This window comes from Pelodiscus sinensis, chromosome Z (assembly GCF_052426305.1).
Source record: "Pelodiscus sinensis isolate ZL-2025 chromosome Z, ASM5242630v1, whole genome shotgun sequence".
NCBI classification, from domain to species: Eukaryota; Metazoa; Chordata; order Testudines; family Trionychidae; genus Pelodiscus; species Pelodiscus sinensis.
In genome coordinates, this window is record NC_143085.1 from 28,878,412 (window position 1) to 28,893,854 (window position 15,443).

The window sequence follows — 15,443 nt, forward strand, 5'->3', positions numbered from 1 at the left end:
GCAGTGGAGCCCGCGACCCGAGGTGTCAGGCCCGGCGGGTGAAGCCTGCTGGCTGCGCTGCGGGACCGGGGGGCGTTAGAGCGCCGGGACCCTGCTCGTGTCACCTTCAGCTGTCAGAGCTGCTGGAAACAAGGCGAGTTCTACCAGCTCATCACCGTTCTCCTCCCATGGGGCTCGTGCCCCTTAGCTGTATCTTAGCGGAAACTAGAGCCTTGTCTCCTCTCAGGATTCACTGAGCAATGTCATTTCTCTCATACAACCCAGCGTTGATGGCAGGGAGGCGCCCTAAATACTGTACGGGGCCTTATCTGGAGTGACATCTACAAATTACTCTGTCTTCACTAGACTTTTTTACCTTGTATTAGTCCAGTTAAGAGCATACCCTTCTTCAGACAACCCCCATGGAAAGTTTCAGCAGATTCAGAGGCAGCCCCCACCCAGGTCACATTTTATCCAACCCCCTAGCTTTGAAAGTAGGATTAATGAATTAAATTTGGGCCTCTTCTCTTATTAGCAGACAGGGGACTGGAAAATACAGTTAGGCTTGGAAAACTTCATTGGATAGGTTTTGGTTTTGCAAAATGTAAATCAGGGTGGCTGTGTGCTTTATTAATCAGAGCCCCAAGGATGGGACACATGGATCCTGTCCTCAGCAAATTACAAAACCCTTTCCTTTAGCAGAAAAAACTGCCCTTTCTTTCCTTATAGTTTTGGACTGTCTTTACGTCTCAGGCCTGCCCTAAATCTAATCCACCAGAAGATAAGAAACTTCCTAACTGGGGAAATTCAGTAATTTTTCAAGTCTCTTCCTTATGAAAAATGAGTCTTTGTGCCCTATGTTTCAATTAGATAATTAATACTATGAGACATTCTCATATCCATTAATCAGTTCATTTTTTTTAGTTTCATTAAAATTGTCTAAGCATGAGCCAGATGCCCCTAACCCTGCCTCTAAATGCATCTAATGATTCTGGGACTATGCCAAAGGGCAAAACTTCCATACAAAAACCAATTTAAAAAAACAAAACATTTTTGCATGAAGTAGAGAGATTATAAAGACTGTGTACTTTTAGATGGAAAAATTAGACAAGTAAGGTAGTACTATATTTTTACTTACATTTAAAATGGATACAAGGAAACAAATGATTTATACCCCTCAATTCTCTTATAGAACACAAGATACTAAACCAAAGCACTCAGATTCAATTAAAGTATTATACATAGATGAATAAAAAACAAGCTACAAAGGTAAAAAGTTACAAGGTCTCTTAATCTTTATTCAAGGCACAGGATCATCACTTGGAATTCCTACCACCCCACCCACAGGCAGGTTGAATGTAGAGAGGTGAGTCACTTCCTGTTGCTGTATTGGTGCAGACTTCTATTTAAGATAAAATGCCAGGCTAGATGGCCCCTATGATCATTAAAATAGGCTAGTTTCTGGCAATTTTTTAATGTCTCCTACTTAAAAAAATACTATCTAGATTTAATTCCTACTTTTATGCAGTAATTGAGTATTTCTAAATGTATCTGCTTTAAACCACAATATCTAGTGCATTCATATTTTTGTAAAGAGGTCACCAGTGAAACAAAGGAGGTTGACTTTATGTCTGCATAAAATAAGCATGTGGTAAGGCTCTTCTGGCAGGTAGGTTTGCCTATAAACTGTAATTTCTAGAAATCATGTATTGATTTTTATATGAAACCTTTCTGTTTGTTATCCATAATCACTATTTCTTGAATCTTGATCTATGATAATAAACATGATTGTTTTTATTATAAATATCTCTCAGTGCTGAAGTAGTGTATAGGAGCTGAATCATTCAAGCGGGTGTGTGTACTGTTCCCTATGAGTATTCATGGCATAAAGGGCTGAACTCTACATGGGAACTTTTCAAAGGAGCCTGAGAACTAGAGTAAGGGCTGGTATGGAAGATCATCTGGATGCCTAACAGATTGGTGATTTCAGGACATTGACCCTTAGTTAACTACTAACAAGTCTCTCTCTCTCAGTGGAGGCAGGGTGGTAAAAGTGACTCTCAAAACCTGGGCAAGCTGAGAAACATCACATTCCCACACTAGATCGCCAGGGAGTCTTCCAGCTATAGTAATGAATCAATTAATCTTAAGTATAAAACAGATTATTCTTTTAAAAATATCTTCTTGTTAACATATCCAGAAGGAGATATTATTTCCTTTTCAAGATGTATTTTAAACAGAATCACAAATGAAAATAAACAGCAACTATTGCAAGTCCAATAAGGCAATTACAGCAATTTTTTAGATGATGGATTTTAAAATGGGAAACCAATTCCACTGGGATTATTGCTACCATTCAAAATTATTTAATTTCCAAAGTGGTCCTGCAAAATGGAAAAGCCCAACTAAGTGTAAAGTTCAATCTTAAATTGCTTAGAGAACACTAGTTATGTACTTGAATTAATCAACCATTAATTGAAGTATATATCTTTTCGGTAAATAGTTAAATGTTTTACAGTTTAGGTATGAATCCACCCAACCATATTCCTGCACCTATGCAGCGCACCATTCTGATACTCCTTTTACAGGATCTAGCCTTTAATACTGACCGATTATCTTTTATTAAAAAAATATTTCAGCCATATTCTAGATAGGTCAGACATTAATTTTATATCTTAGTGTTTATATAAAAACTAGAAGATTTACTCAGTGTTGATTGGGTCCTTATCTCAATTTTTCTTCATTAAATCATTGCTCTGTGATGGGGCTTGGGCAAAAGTGATCATGAAATCATAGAGCTCATGATTCTAAGGAATGGTAGAAGGGAGAACAGCAAAATAGAGATAATGGATTTCTGGAAGGCAGATTTTAGTAAACTCAGAGAGCTGGTAGGTAAGGTTCCATGGGAAGCAAGACTAAGAGGAAAAACAACTGAAGAGTTGGCATTTTTTCAAAGAACATTATTGAGGGCCTAAAAGCAAACTAGTCCACTGCATCAGAAAGATAGAAAGTATGGCAGAAGACCACCTTGGATCAACCAGGCGATCTTACATGATCTAAAAATAAAAAAGGAGTCATATAAAAAGTGGAAACGATCAAATTACAAAGAATGGATATGAGCAAACTACACAGGTAGGCAATGGCAAGATTAGAAAGGTCAAGTAAGAACAACCCAGGAAACTACAGACCAACCAGTTTAACTTCTGTGCCAGGGAAGATAACGGGCAAAAAATTAAGGAATTCATCTGCAAACATCTGGAGGATAATCAGGGGATAGGTAATAGTCAGTCAGCATGGATTTGTAAAGATCAAATCATGTCACAATCTGATAGCTTTCTTTGATAGGATATCAAGCTTTGTGGGTAAGGGAGAAGTGGTAGACGCAGTATTCCTAGACTTTAGTAACACATTTGACAGTCCTATATGACCTTCTCATCAATAAACTAGGGAAATACAACTTATATGGGGCAACTATAAGGTGGGTGCATAACTGGTTGGATAACCATTCTCAGAGAGTAGTTACGAATGGTCCACAATCATGCTAGAAGGGCATAACAAGTGGGGTTCCGCAGGGGTCTGTTTTGGGACCAGTTCCGTTCAATATCTTCATCAACAATTTAGATGATGGCATAGAGAGTACGCTTATTAAGTTTGCAGATGATACTGCTGGGAGGGGTTTCAAGTGCTTTGGAGGATACGGTCAAAATTCAAAACGATCTGGACAAACGAGAGAAATGGTCTGAGGTAAATAGAATGAAGTTTAATAAGGACAAATGCAAAGTCCACTTTGGAAGGAACAATCAATTTCACACATACAGAATGAAAAGTGATTATATTGGAAGGAGTATTCCTGAAAGGGATTTAGGAGTCATATTTAGTTTGTGGTGCACTATGAGTCAACAGTGACACACTGTTGCAAAAAAGCAAACATGATGCTGGGATGCATTAACAGGAATGTTGTGAGCAAAATGTGAGAAGTCATTCTTCCGCTCTCTTCTGTGCTGATTAGGCCTCAATTGGAGTATTGTGTCCAGTTCTAGGCACCACATTTCAAGAAAGAGCTGGAGAAATTGGAGAAGGTCCAGAGAAGAGCAACAAAAATGATTAAAAGCCTAGAGAACATGTCCTATGAGGGAAGACAAAAAGAATTGGGCTTGTTTAGTTTAGAAAGAGAAGACTGAGAGGGGACATGATAGCAGTTTTCAAAGTATCTAAAAGGGTATCCCAAAGAAGAGGGAGAAAAATTGTTCCTCCTGACCTCTGAGGATTGGACAAGAAGCAATGGGCTTAAATTCCAGCAAGGGAGGTTTAGGTTGGACATTAGGAAAAACTTCCTAATTGTCAGGGTGGTTAAATACTGAAATAAATTGCCTAGGAAGGTTATGGAATCTCCATCACTGAAGATATTTAAGAGCAGTTGCATAGACCTCTATCAGGGATGATCTAGAGCAGTGGTCCCCAACCTTTTGGGGCTGCCAGGCGCCTGGGGGCGGGGCCACTCACGTGCCAGGCACCCGAGGGCAGGGCTGCACACGCGCCCGGGAGCGGGGCCACCCGTACGCCACGTGCCCAGTGCTGGCGCCGCACATTCGCCACACTTCCGGGGCTGGCACCATTCCTGTGCCACACGCCCAGGGCCCGCGGGCACCGCATTGGGACCACTGATCTAGACAGTGCTTGGTCCTGCCGTGAGGGCAGGGGCCTTGACTCAATGACCCCTTGAGATCCCTTCCAGTTCTAGTATTATATGATTCTATGAGGGATTCAGTATGTAGGTTTCCCCAAGGAAAGAGGACTACTTTAGCCCTCTCAGTCTGCAGCAGCTTGAGGTCAAGTGAGAAGTACACAGCAGACACAGCTGGGGGAGGAAGACAGGTCCAGGTTAAACTGCTTCCTGCACTTACCAACCAGACTGAGGAATATAGCAAAAAGCATTTTCCTCTCGCTCCCTGATGAAGGGAAATAGCCAGCAATGCTCCTGTACAAATGGGGGGAGGGAGACTTGCAGCCTCTTCCACCCACCCTAAAGGGCTTCTGGGGTGGGGCAGAGGCTTGAGGTTGGGGAGGTTCAGAGGAGAGAAAAGTGCAACATCTTTCAGCTGCCTGCTGATTATGTCTCTATTCTGTATAATGTTATGCCTCCTGGTACTCATGGGGTGGGGAGGTCATCCCCCACCTCCTGCACAACCAAACCCTTACCCTGCTTTATATTATAGTAAGAGGGAACTACATATCAAATTTGGTGGTCGTAGTTCTTACTGTTTAGGAGGAGTTCTTAAATAGGCTGGCTTACAGATACTCTCTCAAATATATAGTAAACATACATAAAATCCAGAAATTATTTTTTTTCACAAACTTTATAATAAAAATACTACTTATTGAAACAATAATTGAATACAAAAAATGTAAAAAGTGCAGTAGTAAAATATGTTTTGTATGCTCAAATTTTCAACTGTTGTATTATTTTACACTTCAAGGATTCTGCTCCAAGGATTACTCAGAACAGCGGCAAGTAGGAAGAAAAATGCCACTATTAAGCCTTTGGCAAGACACTGAGAGTATGGTTCTCCTGCAAATAAAATAAATAAATAAATAAATAAAAATAAGAATATTAAAATGTAAAAATAGGCAAAGATAAAAAACTACTGTCTACAAGTGAACATAGACCTAAAAATATTAGGTAGTACAAAACAACCTGATACCTCAATCTCCTGCTGAGAACAACAGGGGCAGTTCTCTGCACCCTTGAAGTTCTCATTGTGGGAGCAGTGCTTTAAGCATGCTCTACAAAAATCAACTAGTTAATTCTCACAAGTCCCTGTAAAGCATGATCATATGTATCTTCTACAAATGGAAAAACTAAAAAGTTAACATATACCAAAATAGAAAAGCCTTTATTGGGACACCGGAGATCCTAACTCACTGAGTTGAAAGTTGCCAAATGCTACCGAAAAGAGAATGTGATCAGCTTGTAGGCTGGTATAACAAAGCAAAACATGCATTCTTTTAGAAAGTATGTTGGCCAGAAAGAAAGTAAACAGACTGTGGGATAGAGAACTTTGAAAAGGGCTAGAAAAGGAACCCTTCTCTCCCTAAAACAACATTTTAAATATAGAAATAAACTCCTGCTAAACTAAAGTATGGAGGCTTTATTTTTCCTGGTTTATCTGCCAAAATACAATATACATTTGATCATGGTCAGTAAAATAATCATTTAATAAACATTCTTTACATCTTGTACAGTAATTCATCGCTTACCACGTGCCCGCTTAACATGCTTTCGCGATAGCACGATTTTTTTTTTAGGGAACATTTTTCGAACAACACGACCTGTCCCTGTAATAACATGATTTTCCCTACTGGCCGGCTGGTCGCTGGCAGCTGTGTGGGGCTTCCCCTGCCTCCCTGCAAAGCTACGGAGGTTTGCCCCTCGCCACACCATTCCCCGGCAACCCCCTCTGGGGATGCTTCGCTCCCTCTCTTCCACCCCCCACTTGCAGCCGGTGGCTGGGTTTCCCCAGCTGGCCAATCGCTGGCAGCTGCTCGGGGGGTTTCCCTGCCTCCATGCAAAGCGACAGAGGTTCGCCGCTTACCGCACCGTTCCCTGGCGACCCCCTCTGGCCAGATGCCTTGCATCTGGCAAGGAGGGGTCACTGGGGAATGGCACGGTGAGCAGCGAACCTCTGCCGCTTTGTAAGGAGGCAGGGGAAGCCCTGCACAGTTGCCAGCTACAAGCGGGGGGTGGAGGAGAGGGAACGAAGCATCCCCAGAGGGGGCTGCCGGGGAATGGTGCAGCGAGCAGCGAACCTCCAGAAGCAGGGGGAAGCCCCGTGCAGGTGCCAGCAACCGGCCAGCTGCGGAAACCCAGCCACCGGCTGCAAGCAGGGGGCAGAGGAGAGAGAGCGAGGCATCCAGCCAGAGGGGGTTGCCGGGGAACGGCATGGCGAGCAGTGAACTTCCGCCGTTTTGCAAGGAGGCAGGGAAAGTCCCATGCAGCTGCCAGCCACTGGCCAGCTGGAGAAACCCAGCCACCACCTGTAAGCCCCCTCCCTTGTCCTTTCTTTCCCTTCTCCAGAGCCAAACACCTCCCCTTCCCTGCTATAACTGAATCCCCTTTCTCCCCCAACCTTATGTCCTGGTCCCAGATGCTAACAAGCGCAGGCTGGAGCTGTGAGCACACGTGGGCTTGAAATGCAACCCGCACCTTTTCCATTATTTTTAATGGGAAAATTGACCCCGCATAACACGTTTTCACTTAGCACGATCATTTTCTGAAACGTATCTACCATGTTAAATGAGGAATTACTGTAATTCCAAAAGACAGGAGGACTTCATTTTCCTGTTACAAAGCGTCATTCAATGTAATGATTTTAAGAAGTCTTCATAATACATTGTACTCCACACACTACTTTTTTACCTGTGTAATACCGTGTCAATGGATAAAAGAGTTGTGGCCAGCAAACTTCATTTCGATTGCAGTCATATTCTGTATAGTTAATCTGAAATCTACAAAAACAATTATTAAAACCTTAAATTGCAACTATGGTACAACCAGACACCAGTGCAAATGAAGGTGAAAACAAATTAGAAAGTTGTGGGGTTAAATAATCTTGCAGCTGTTTCTTCAAAGTATCTTTTCATGAAAGATCAATTAATACTCGACCATTAAACCTGAACACTTTCTTTCTAGTAAGTATCTCTGATTTTTAGCCATATGATGAGTACAGATTTACACCAAGAAAAGAATAGTACAAGGGCTTTAAACACAAAAGAACTAGGAAGAAACAGAGAGGAAAATTTAGGCTGCATATCAACAGAAAACTTTTTAATAAGAATTTTTAGTCCATGGCATAGTTTCCTAAAAGAAGGTCTCATCTCATGAGAAACTTAAAACTAAACTGGACAAAGCAATATAAAGTTTACTATAAGAAAAAGCTTCCCTTGGTGGGGATAATATTTCTGTATATAATTCTATGGTTCTAATAGCAAGAGAACACACACTATATTTTGGAAATAACACAATTGTTTGAATTTGCCTAATGAGGCTATCGTCACTTTAGGGGCTGGCCTAGCAGCTTGAATTCACTTGAGTGAATCTCACAAAAATAATTCTGATGAAGGACTTGTCAGATGAGTAAACACTGCAAGATGAGGCCCTGGATGCTGAGTACCCTTCAGCTCCCTCTGAAATCTTACTGGTTTACTGGTATTTACAGCACTTCACGGAAACAGATGCTTAATTGATAGAACAGCTGTGGTTCATTACAGTCTAACCATACCTCAAGCATAATGATTATTTTCTGGCCACCAAATTTACTTATTGTAATTTGATATTTCCTCATAGTATGATGCTGGATATCTAATTTCTAAAAAAGTTACCTGGTCATTGGAATGGGTGGTTGAGCTGGCACTTTAATAAAATGGACTGAAGCAGTGACAGGAAGAGAACTGGATTTATTTTGACAGATAATCCCACACTGAAATTGCCATATCACTGTTGAAAAACTGAAAGAAAATTAGCACACAGTCAGTGTACTTTACATGGGAAATATCAATTAGTACAGTATATCTTGCTATATTCTCGTATTGTACTTTCATAATTTTATTAGGTATTCTCTATTTTAATCTGATCTGGATGATATAATTCTCCTAGATTCTAACTAAAATTTCAATACACTTTGAGATTAATATAAATGCTTTTCACTTTTGTCTTTTCATAATAAAGCATTTAATAAATTTTGATGGAACCATCACATCACACCATGATTCAGGTAAGTATCATCCAATGTCATTGATCAGTAAATTGAATTGCAGATAAATTACCGGTAAGTGACTTGGCCCTGGGCAACTCAGTATCAGAGCTACAACCAGTGCTCAGGAGTCCTAACAGTCTGCTATTCTAACCAAGAGGGAACATTTGCTAATACAAATAATTGTTCACTCTGCACAGATAGTGAATAAATGCCTTTTTGTTTGATTTTTTTTCCACAACAGAAAATTTTACCTATAAAGGTCTACATTAATCTTTATCTAATGAGATGGAATATATAAAACTTTCTGCTAATATGAGTTTTTGACACTAGAAACTTATAAGTTTTAAATATTTACTTCTGGAATTTTTCATTTACCATGCTTTCAAACATGTAACTTGTTACTAATGTGTATCAAGTGAAGCTACTCAATTAAAGTTATTGAAGAGCACATAGAAACATGACTGCTAATAAAAAGAGATTGTCAAGTTAAAATAATATTTTAAAGTAATACATTTCCTTATTGCTGTTGCTAGCAACAATGGAAGAGACTTTTTAATTATTTCAGTTTTAATAAGTCTATTTTAACTTTCATCAATATTTTTTTTTGTTCATCTCAGCTTAGAAATGAAAACAAGCTAACCGGAAAATGAAACTGATTATATACAAGAGCAGCTGGATTTGAGTTACAAATACTGTAAAGAGGAAACCCAAACAAAACCCCAGATAATCATGAAAAATCTAAACACAACTTTTTTTAAAGTTACATATTTTTGGCCTCATCTACCCAACAGTGTCTAATTATTCTTGACCACAATATTCACCAATTATAAGAAGCACCATGATTCTGTGTACCTGAGCTGCACACCAAGTATCTCTTCTTGTGCAATCCCTTGTACTGCACCCACATCAGCAGTGATTATGTGAATATTCAGGTTAGCTGGAATATCTGAGCAGATGCCCTTCACATTTCCAACACTTGCATTTTCGCTAGGATTAGGTGGATCTAAACCTATTCAGGAAAACAGAGTTACTTATATTTGAAAATAATATATTAAAAAACTTTGCACATTATTAGGATCTCATTGCATTGTGAGAAACACTGCAGAGAAAAACAACAAAAATGTCTTTTCTTTCTTGGATAAAAAAGAGGTTCCACATGAACAATTGAGATTGAAAGTAAATATAAAGTTTTACCAATCTGTATACATGATTTAAATTGACAGTTTTTATTTCCTCTGTCATCATTTTTCATATTAATTTGTATTTGTAGGAGGATGGTATTGCATGTACACGGAGAAAGAGGGTTTCTCATAATTTGAAATTAAAAACACTTATCATACACCTTTTTTATGATTTTATAAGAGAAACTATAATATAATTAGAATATCTTAAAGCAAAACTAAAATCCGTATTAATCTGTGACAGAGATAACAAATGAAGCTTTAACTTACATATGAAGCTCTGACTTACGTATTATTTCCACCAAGTCATTTAGATCACTGGAACTTGAGTTACCTCTCTTCCCAACGTGAGTAGCTTGTACTAATGAATTAAGTCTATCAGTTACATCCTTCCTGCAAAATACTCACATTGTAATACAATACAAATAAAACTGTATCTATACCACTTTGGGCTGTGATTTTATTAGATTTTGTCAGTAATTGTACAGGAGACCCAGTATGAAAACCCAAATGCTGCTGGAATTGATGTGGATGAAGGTGAACCAATAAACTACTAAAGATGCTATCTTCTAAATGAGATGTGAAACAAAGGTATTTAGCATTTGTTTTTAAATTACCCATCCCTACAGAGGAAGTCTGGGCCAGTGCTTCGAATACTAACACGGGACTTTGGAGACCTAGGTTTGATTCCCAATTTTCTCAGATTTCCTCTGTGCTTCTGTTTCCTGCCTGTAAAATGGAGATAAAAGCACCACCCTAACTTCCAAGAGTGCTGTAAGGATAAATACATTCAGGATTACAGGTCATCAGCTATTAATGGGATTGGGGGCCTGTGGGGATTTTAAACAAACTACTTATTAGTAGCTTCAGGAGGTAGCCGAGTTAGTCTTTACAGAAAAAATAAATGGCTGTCAGGAAGAATACAATCAATTGACTTTGAGTCTCATCTGCTTCGTTTTAACTACCCAATCTTCAGATACCTACTGATTCCCTCTACCTCCCTGATTTTCTATACCCTCTGCTCCCTGTCTCCCCGTCTTCTCCTTCTCCCCCCTCCTATTTATTTTGGGTCTGCACATCCTAAACTCAAAACTCCAGTCATCTGAAGAAGTGGGCTGTGCCCATGAAAGCTCATGATACCATCTACATGTTTTGTTAGTCTATAAAGTGCTACCAGACCATTTGTTATTTATTAGTAGTTTGAAGTTTCAAAATTCTCAATGCAGTCACTTAGCCGAACTTTGTTTTGAGCTACTTGAGTTATTCCAGTGGGGAAAAATACATCTTTTTTTAATAGGAAAAAATTGTTTTATTGACAGTCTCCCAACTCCAAGGCAACTTGCTGAAGCTACTAAAAAATCCCCCTTAAAAACACTAAAAATAGCCATTTTCAAGCCCAAAAGTTGAATATTTAGAAAAATATGAATATATGGATAAGAAGCTTATATAAGAGTTGTTTTTCAGCATCAGCTATAGGAAGAGAAAACAAAAATTCACGCTATAATAATATCAAATTAAAATGCATCTGTTTCTTATTTTGAATGTTAAGATAAAAATTCTTTTAATATGTAAAGTAAGCCAAAAATAAATATGGAGAAGAGAACAGGAGAGCCCAAATATATCTCACCTTAACTGACTGCAATTCTTGTCAATGTCAACTTTTAAAATGCATCCAGATAGTGAATTTAATCCAAACAGTACTGGTGTGAAAGTTGCTGACGTACATAAACCACTGCCAACTACAAAATGAAAACATCCATTTGTGTTTCTCCTATTGACTTTTGAGTCTCTATCTTGCAAATATGTAGAAAGCTACTTTGATTTAGAATGCTAAAACAGCAAAACCAGCTTAACTCAAATATTAGTAAAATTCTATTCATCTTAGGTGTCAATCCATTTTCATTTGTAGCATCTTAAAAACTACACATTCTTCAGTTCTTTATTACATATGTCTTGCACTTATATTCAAATGACAATATTTCATAATACCCATTAGTTTATTTTTCCAGTATTTCAGTAGCAGTATTTTATTAAATAGAAAGTATTACCTACAAAAATATCATTATGATATATGAAACTGATTTATTATACATGTATATTTCATTGCATTTTGAGTTTCTATAATAAATTTTCTGAACTCCAAAAAACTACATTAGCAACTCAGAGCAGTTTAGGAAAGCCAAAAGTCAAAAACAAAAGCAGCAAAACACATAATAAATTAAGAGTATTTTTGGTTTATATTGCAGTTGCTATTAAAGCAGCATATCAAAAAGGTAGTACCTGGCTTCCAAAGCTTTAAAGTGGTAACAGTATCAGATGAACTAATATTTACAGCTCTAACAGGTTTGCCAAGCTGGTAGCCTAAACACACAAAGAGAAATTGTGACAGTTTTATAAGAATTCACCAGCATTGACATTTTTATAATACATATAACTCCCCAAGTTCTTAAAAGTAACATGGTCTAGTGAATTGAGTTCAGGAATGAAGGCTAGGAACTACTGTATTCTAATCTTGGCTTCCTAGCTACTTTGTAACCTTGGGGATAACAATATAGACTTCCTTTGAAAGTGCTTTGAGATCTACTGATGAAAAGCACTGTGTAAGAACCTAGGTATCGTAGTCTCTGATATTCTCTCACGAGGGCGTTGTGAGGATTAGTGTTTGTATAATATGGACTATAAATGTATATTATTATGATCATGAACCCTTCTCATTTTGCTAGAAGCACTGTCTCCTACAGTTCTGAATGTGTTGGAGAACCCTAATGGACTAATGAGGTGCTTAAGTTTCACATCTAAACAGAAATTTCATTATAGCAAAAATGGTTTCACTTCAAACAAAAAAGTATTAATGAACTGCAGAAAACAGTAAGAGACAAATTCTGCCTTATGTTAGCTGGCTGCAGCTTGGGAAAAAAGGAAATAGCTGGGGGGGAAGCTTCTCTTCTATCTTCCTGTGCTGCCACAGCGCAGGAGTCCAACATTCAAGGAAGCATCAGTATGACACCTGCTAATGCTTCATTTCAATGGGAATACTTACAGAAGCAAGCACTATATCTGGTAGTGCTTTTAGAATCAAATCCTAAATTTTAATTCCACGGTATCTGATAATACCTTTCAGCATTATCAATATTACCAGTAGCACAACAGAAAAAAGAAAGGCTATGATTATCAGCATTAAGATGAAAATGGCAGAAATATAAGAAATAAAATTGGGCATAACTGCTCCTAGCCAGTGTTCCCTGTAAGCTGAGCACTTGGGCAGCCACCCAAGAAAGAGTCACATGCTGCCCAGCTAATTAGCAAAGCACCCTCAGCAGGCAGCATATGTTTATATTGGTGGTGCACCTCTGCACATGCCTTAGTCCACAAAACAAAATTTATTCTGCACATGGATGGAGGGAACACTTGCCATGGGTGTAATAAAAACCTCCCCCGCTCCCCCCGCCCCAATCAACCAACAGACGCGAACGTAAAACAAAGTATAATTACCTGGATTCCCAGACAGTTCTGTTGTACTAGTACTATTGAAGCTTATAAAATTTACTGCAAATCTCTGTGTCAGTATTTCTAGTAAAAAATAAATAAATATATATATATAATTTCTTAGCAAAAAAGTAGTCCATTTCAATACTTTTCTCTCTTTATATATATAGATATGCATATAAATGTTTTTCCTGATATAACAGAATGTTTCTGCCAGGTGGCAGAATGACATCATCATATCATCAGCATCAACAGGCTCTCTCAGCAAAGCAAAAGCAGCCAGAGAAAAGTGGTAGGCGAGCGTAGCTAGCAGAGGGTGCTGGTCCCCTAATGTTACCTTAAAAAGCAAGTACATCAAAAACTACCGTATTTTCCGGCATATAAGATGACTTTTGATGCTAAAAAACATCCCCCAAAAATTGGGGGTCGTCTTATACGCCGGGTTTACAGGCGGCGGGGCAGCCCAGGCGCACCTGGGATGCCCCACCGCCGGCTTCCCCCGAGGCTTTGCAAAGCCGCGGAGGGGCTCCGGTGGCGGGGCAACCCAGGCGCACCGGGGCTGTCCCGCTGCCGGGGCGTCCTCAGAGGCTTTGCTCCCGGTGTCCCTGGTCTGCTGGAGATGGTCCCCAGCAGACCAGAGGCACCGGGAGCAAAGCCGAAGCGGCGGTGGGGTGCCGCGCTTCTGAGGGACCCCGCCGCTGCTGCGGCTTTGCTCCAGGTGCCTCTGGTCTGCTGGGGACCGTCTCCAGCAGACCAGGGACACCGGGAGCAAAGCCGGGGAGGCGGAGGGGTGCTGGGGTATAAGACGAAAACCTATCTTAACTAAAAAATTAGGGGGTCGTCTTATACGCCCAGTAGCCTTATACGCCGGAAAATACGGTAAACTCCCTCCCCAAAGTAACCAAAATCTTGTTAACTGACATACATATCAACCAGCAACTGTCATTTAGATCCACACTCTTGGATTGTGCATGCTCATATGATTTCAGAAGCTGATTAACACGTTCTGTGAAGTTTCTCGAATCCTCAGGCCACTTACACATGCCTTTTTTGTATAAGCAATATATAGTATATCAACCTCCAATCACTGATTTATAAGTAACTATCCTAAAACAAACAACATATTAACCAGTGTGACAGGGCATCTACCTTGCAATGGTCCTTTAAGGACAAAAAACCCAGCCCTGAGTGAGGGCCGAGAGTGAAGCACCAGCTGAGGCGTAATTGCTCATTAGGGCTCAGCTGGGGGTTATATACAGAAGGGCTCCTGGAGGGAGTGAGGGAAGACTCACTCTTGCTGTGGCTAGAGAGTAGGAAGGGCCTGAATACCTGGGAGCAGGAGGCTTCCTAGAGGTACAGCAGTGCTGGAGAAGGAAAGCAGAGCTGGTGAAGCTCTGGCCAAGCAAGCTCCCAAGGCTGCAGGACCCGAAGCAAGGCCTGAGACTACTAGGGCTGCAGAGAGGCAGCCAGGATAGGCAAAGGCAGCAGGTCCACACTCCCTTGCCAATGATGAGTGACTATTACAGACTGCAGTTTGCCCCTGAGGTAGGGGCTAAATGAAGACTGGCAGTGAGTCTGAGGCAAGGAGGGTATAGGGGAATTGGGTGTTACCTGGGATTGAAAGTGATGTTCCCTGGGAGGGGAGGACTCGGGAATACAGAGACTGATTAACACCACCCCACCCCCACCCCAAGGGAAGGGGGCCAAGAGTCACTAGAGTGGGCACTGCAGGAGGGCAGTGTCCTGAAGAAGACGCCACAGGCTGGGAGTGATGCGGGTCTGGAAGGGAGTGTGAAGACACAGAGAGACACTGGCAGAGGAAGGCATCCTGCAAGTATGTGAGCTAATTCCCAGTGCTACCAGAAGGAGACACTGTGGCAGCGAGTCCGCTCCATGACAACCAGACACATCTGGCTCTTCTCAGCCCAATGGAAAATTCTATTTCAAACAGCATTGTCTTCTGAGGTTTGGTTAAAAGTATTTTTCTCAAAACTTCTATGCTGAGAAAAAAAATATTTCTGAATAAGCAGTTTTGTAAGATGTG

General features: G+C 40.2%; 1 protein-coding gene and 1 long non-coding RNA gene across 4 annotated transcripts in view; one reads left to right on the forward strand and one right to left on the reverse strand.

Moving 5' to 3' along the window:
- On the forward strand, positions 1-9,591 carry LOC112545228 (uncharacterized). The gene is made up of 3 exons (XR_003088683.3): positions 1-1,345; positions 8,705-8,750; positions 9,350-9,591. It is a non-coding gene; the product is annotated as an uncharacterized LOC112545228 (long non-coding RNA).
- Positions 5,318-15,443, reverse strand: part of TCTN2 (tectonic family member 2) — a 23,729-nt gene continuing 13,603 nt past the window's right edge. For all 3 annotated transcript variants that reach the window (XM_075898521.2, XM_075898520.2, XM_075898522.2), the window contains 8 exons: positions 13,406-13,483; positions 12,194-12,274; positions 11,541-11,652; positions 10,203-10,306; positions 9,585-9,741; positions 8,359-8,484; positions 7,397-7,485; positions 5,318-5,548 (listed from right to left, as the gene is read on the reverse strand). In XM_075898521.2, the coding sequence (XP_075754636.1) occupies positions 5,445-5,548; positions 7,397-7,485; positions 8,359-8,484; positions 9,585-9,741; positions 10,203-10,306; positions 11,541-11,652; positions 12,194-12,274; positions 13,406-13,483 (851 nt within the window). In that variant the 3' untranslated portion in view covers positions 5,318-5,444. The remainder of the gene's footprint in view (positions 5,549-7,396; positions 7,486-8,358; positions 8,485-9,584; positions 9,742-10,202; positions 10,307-11,540; positions 11,653-12,193; positions 12,275-13,405; positions 13,484-15,443) is intronic.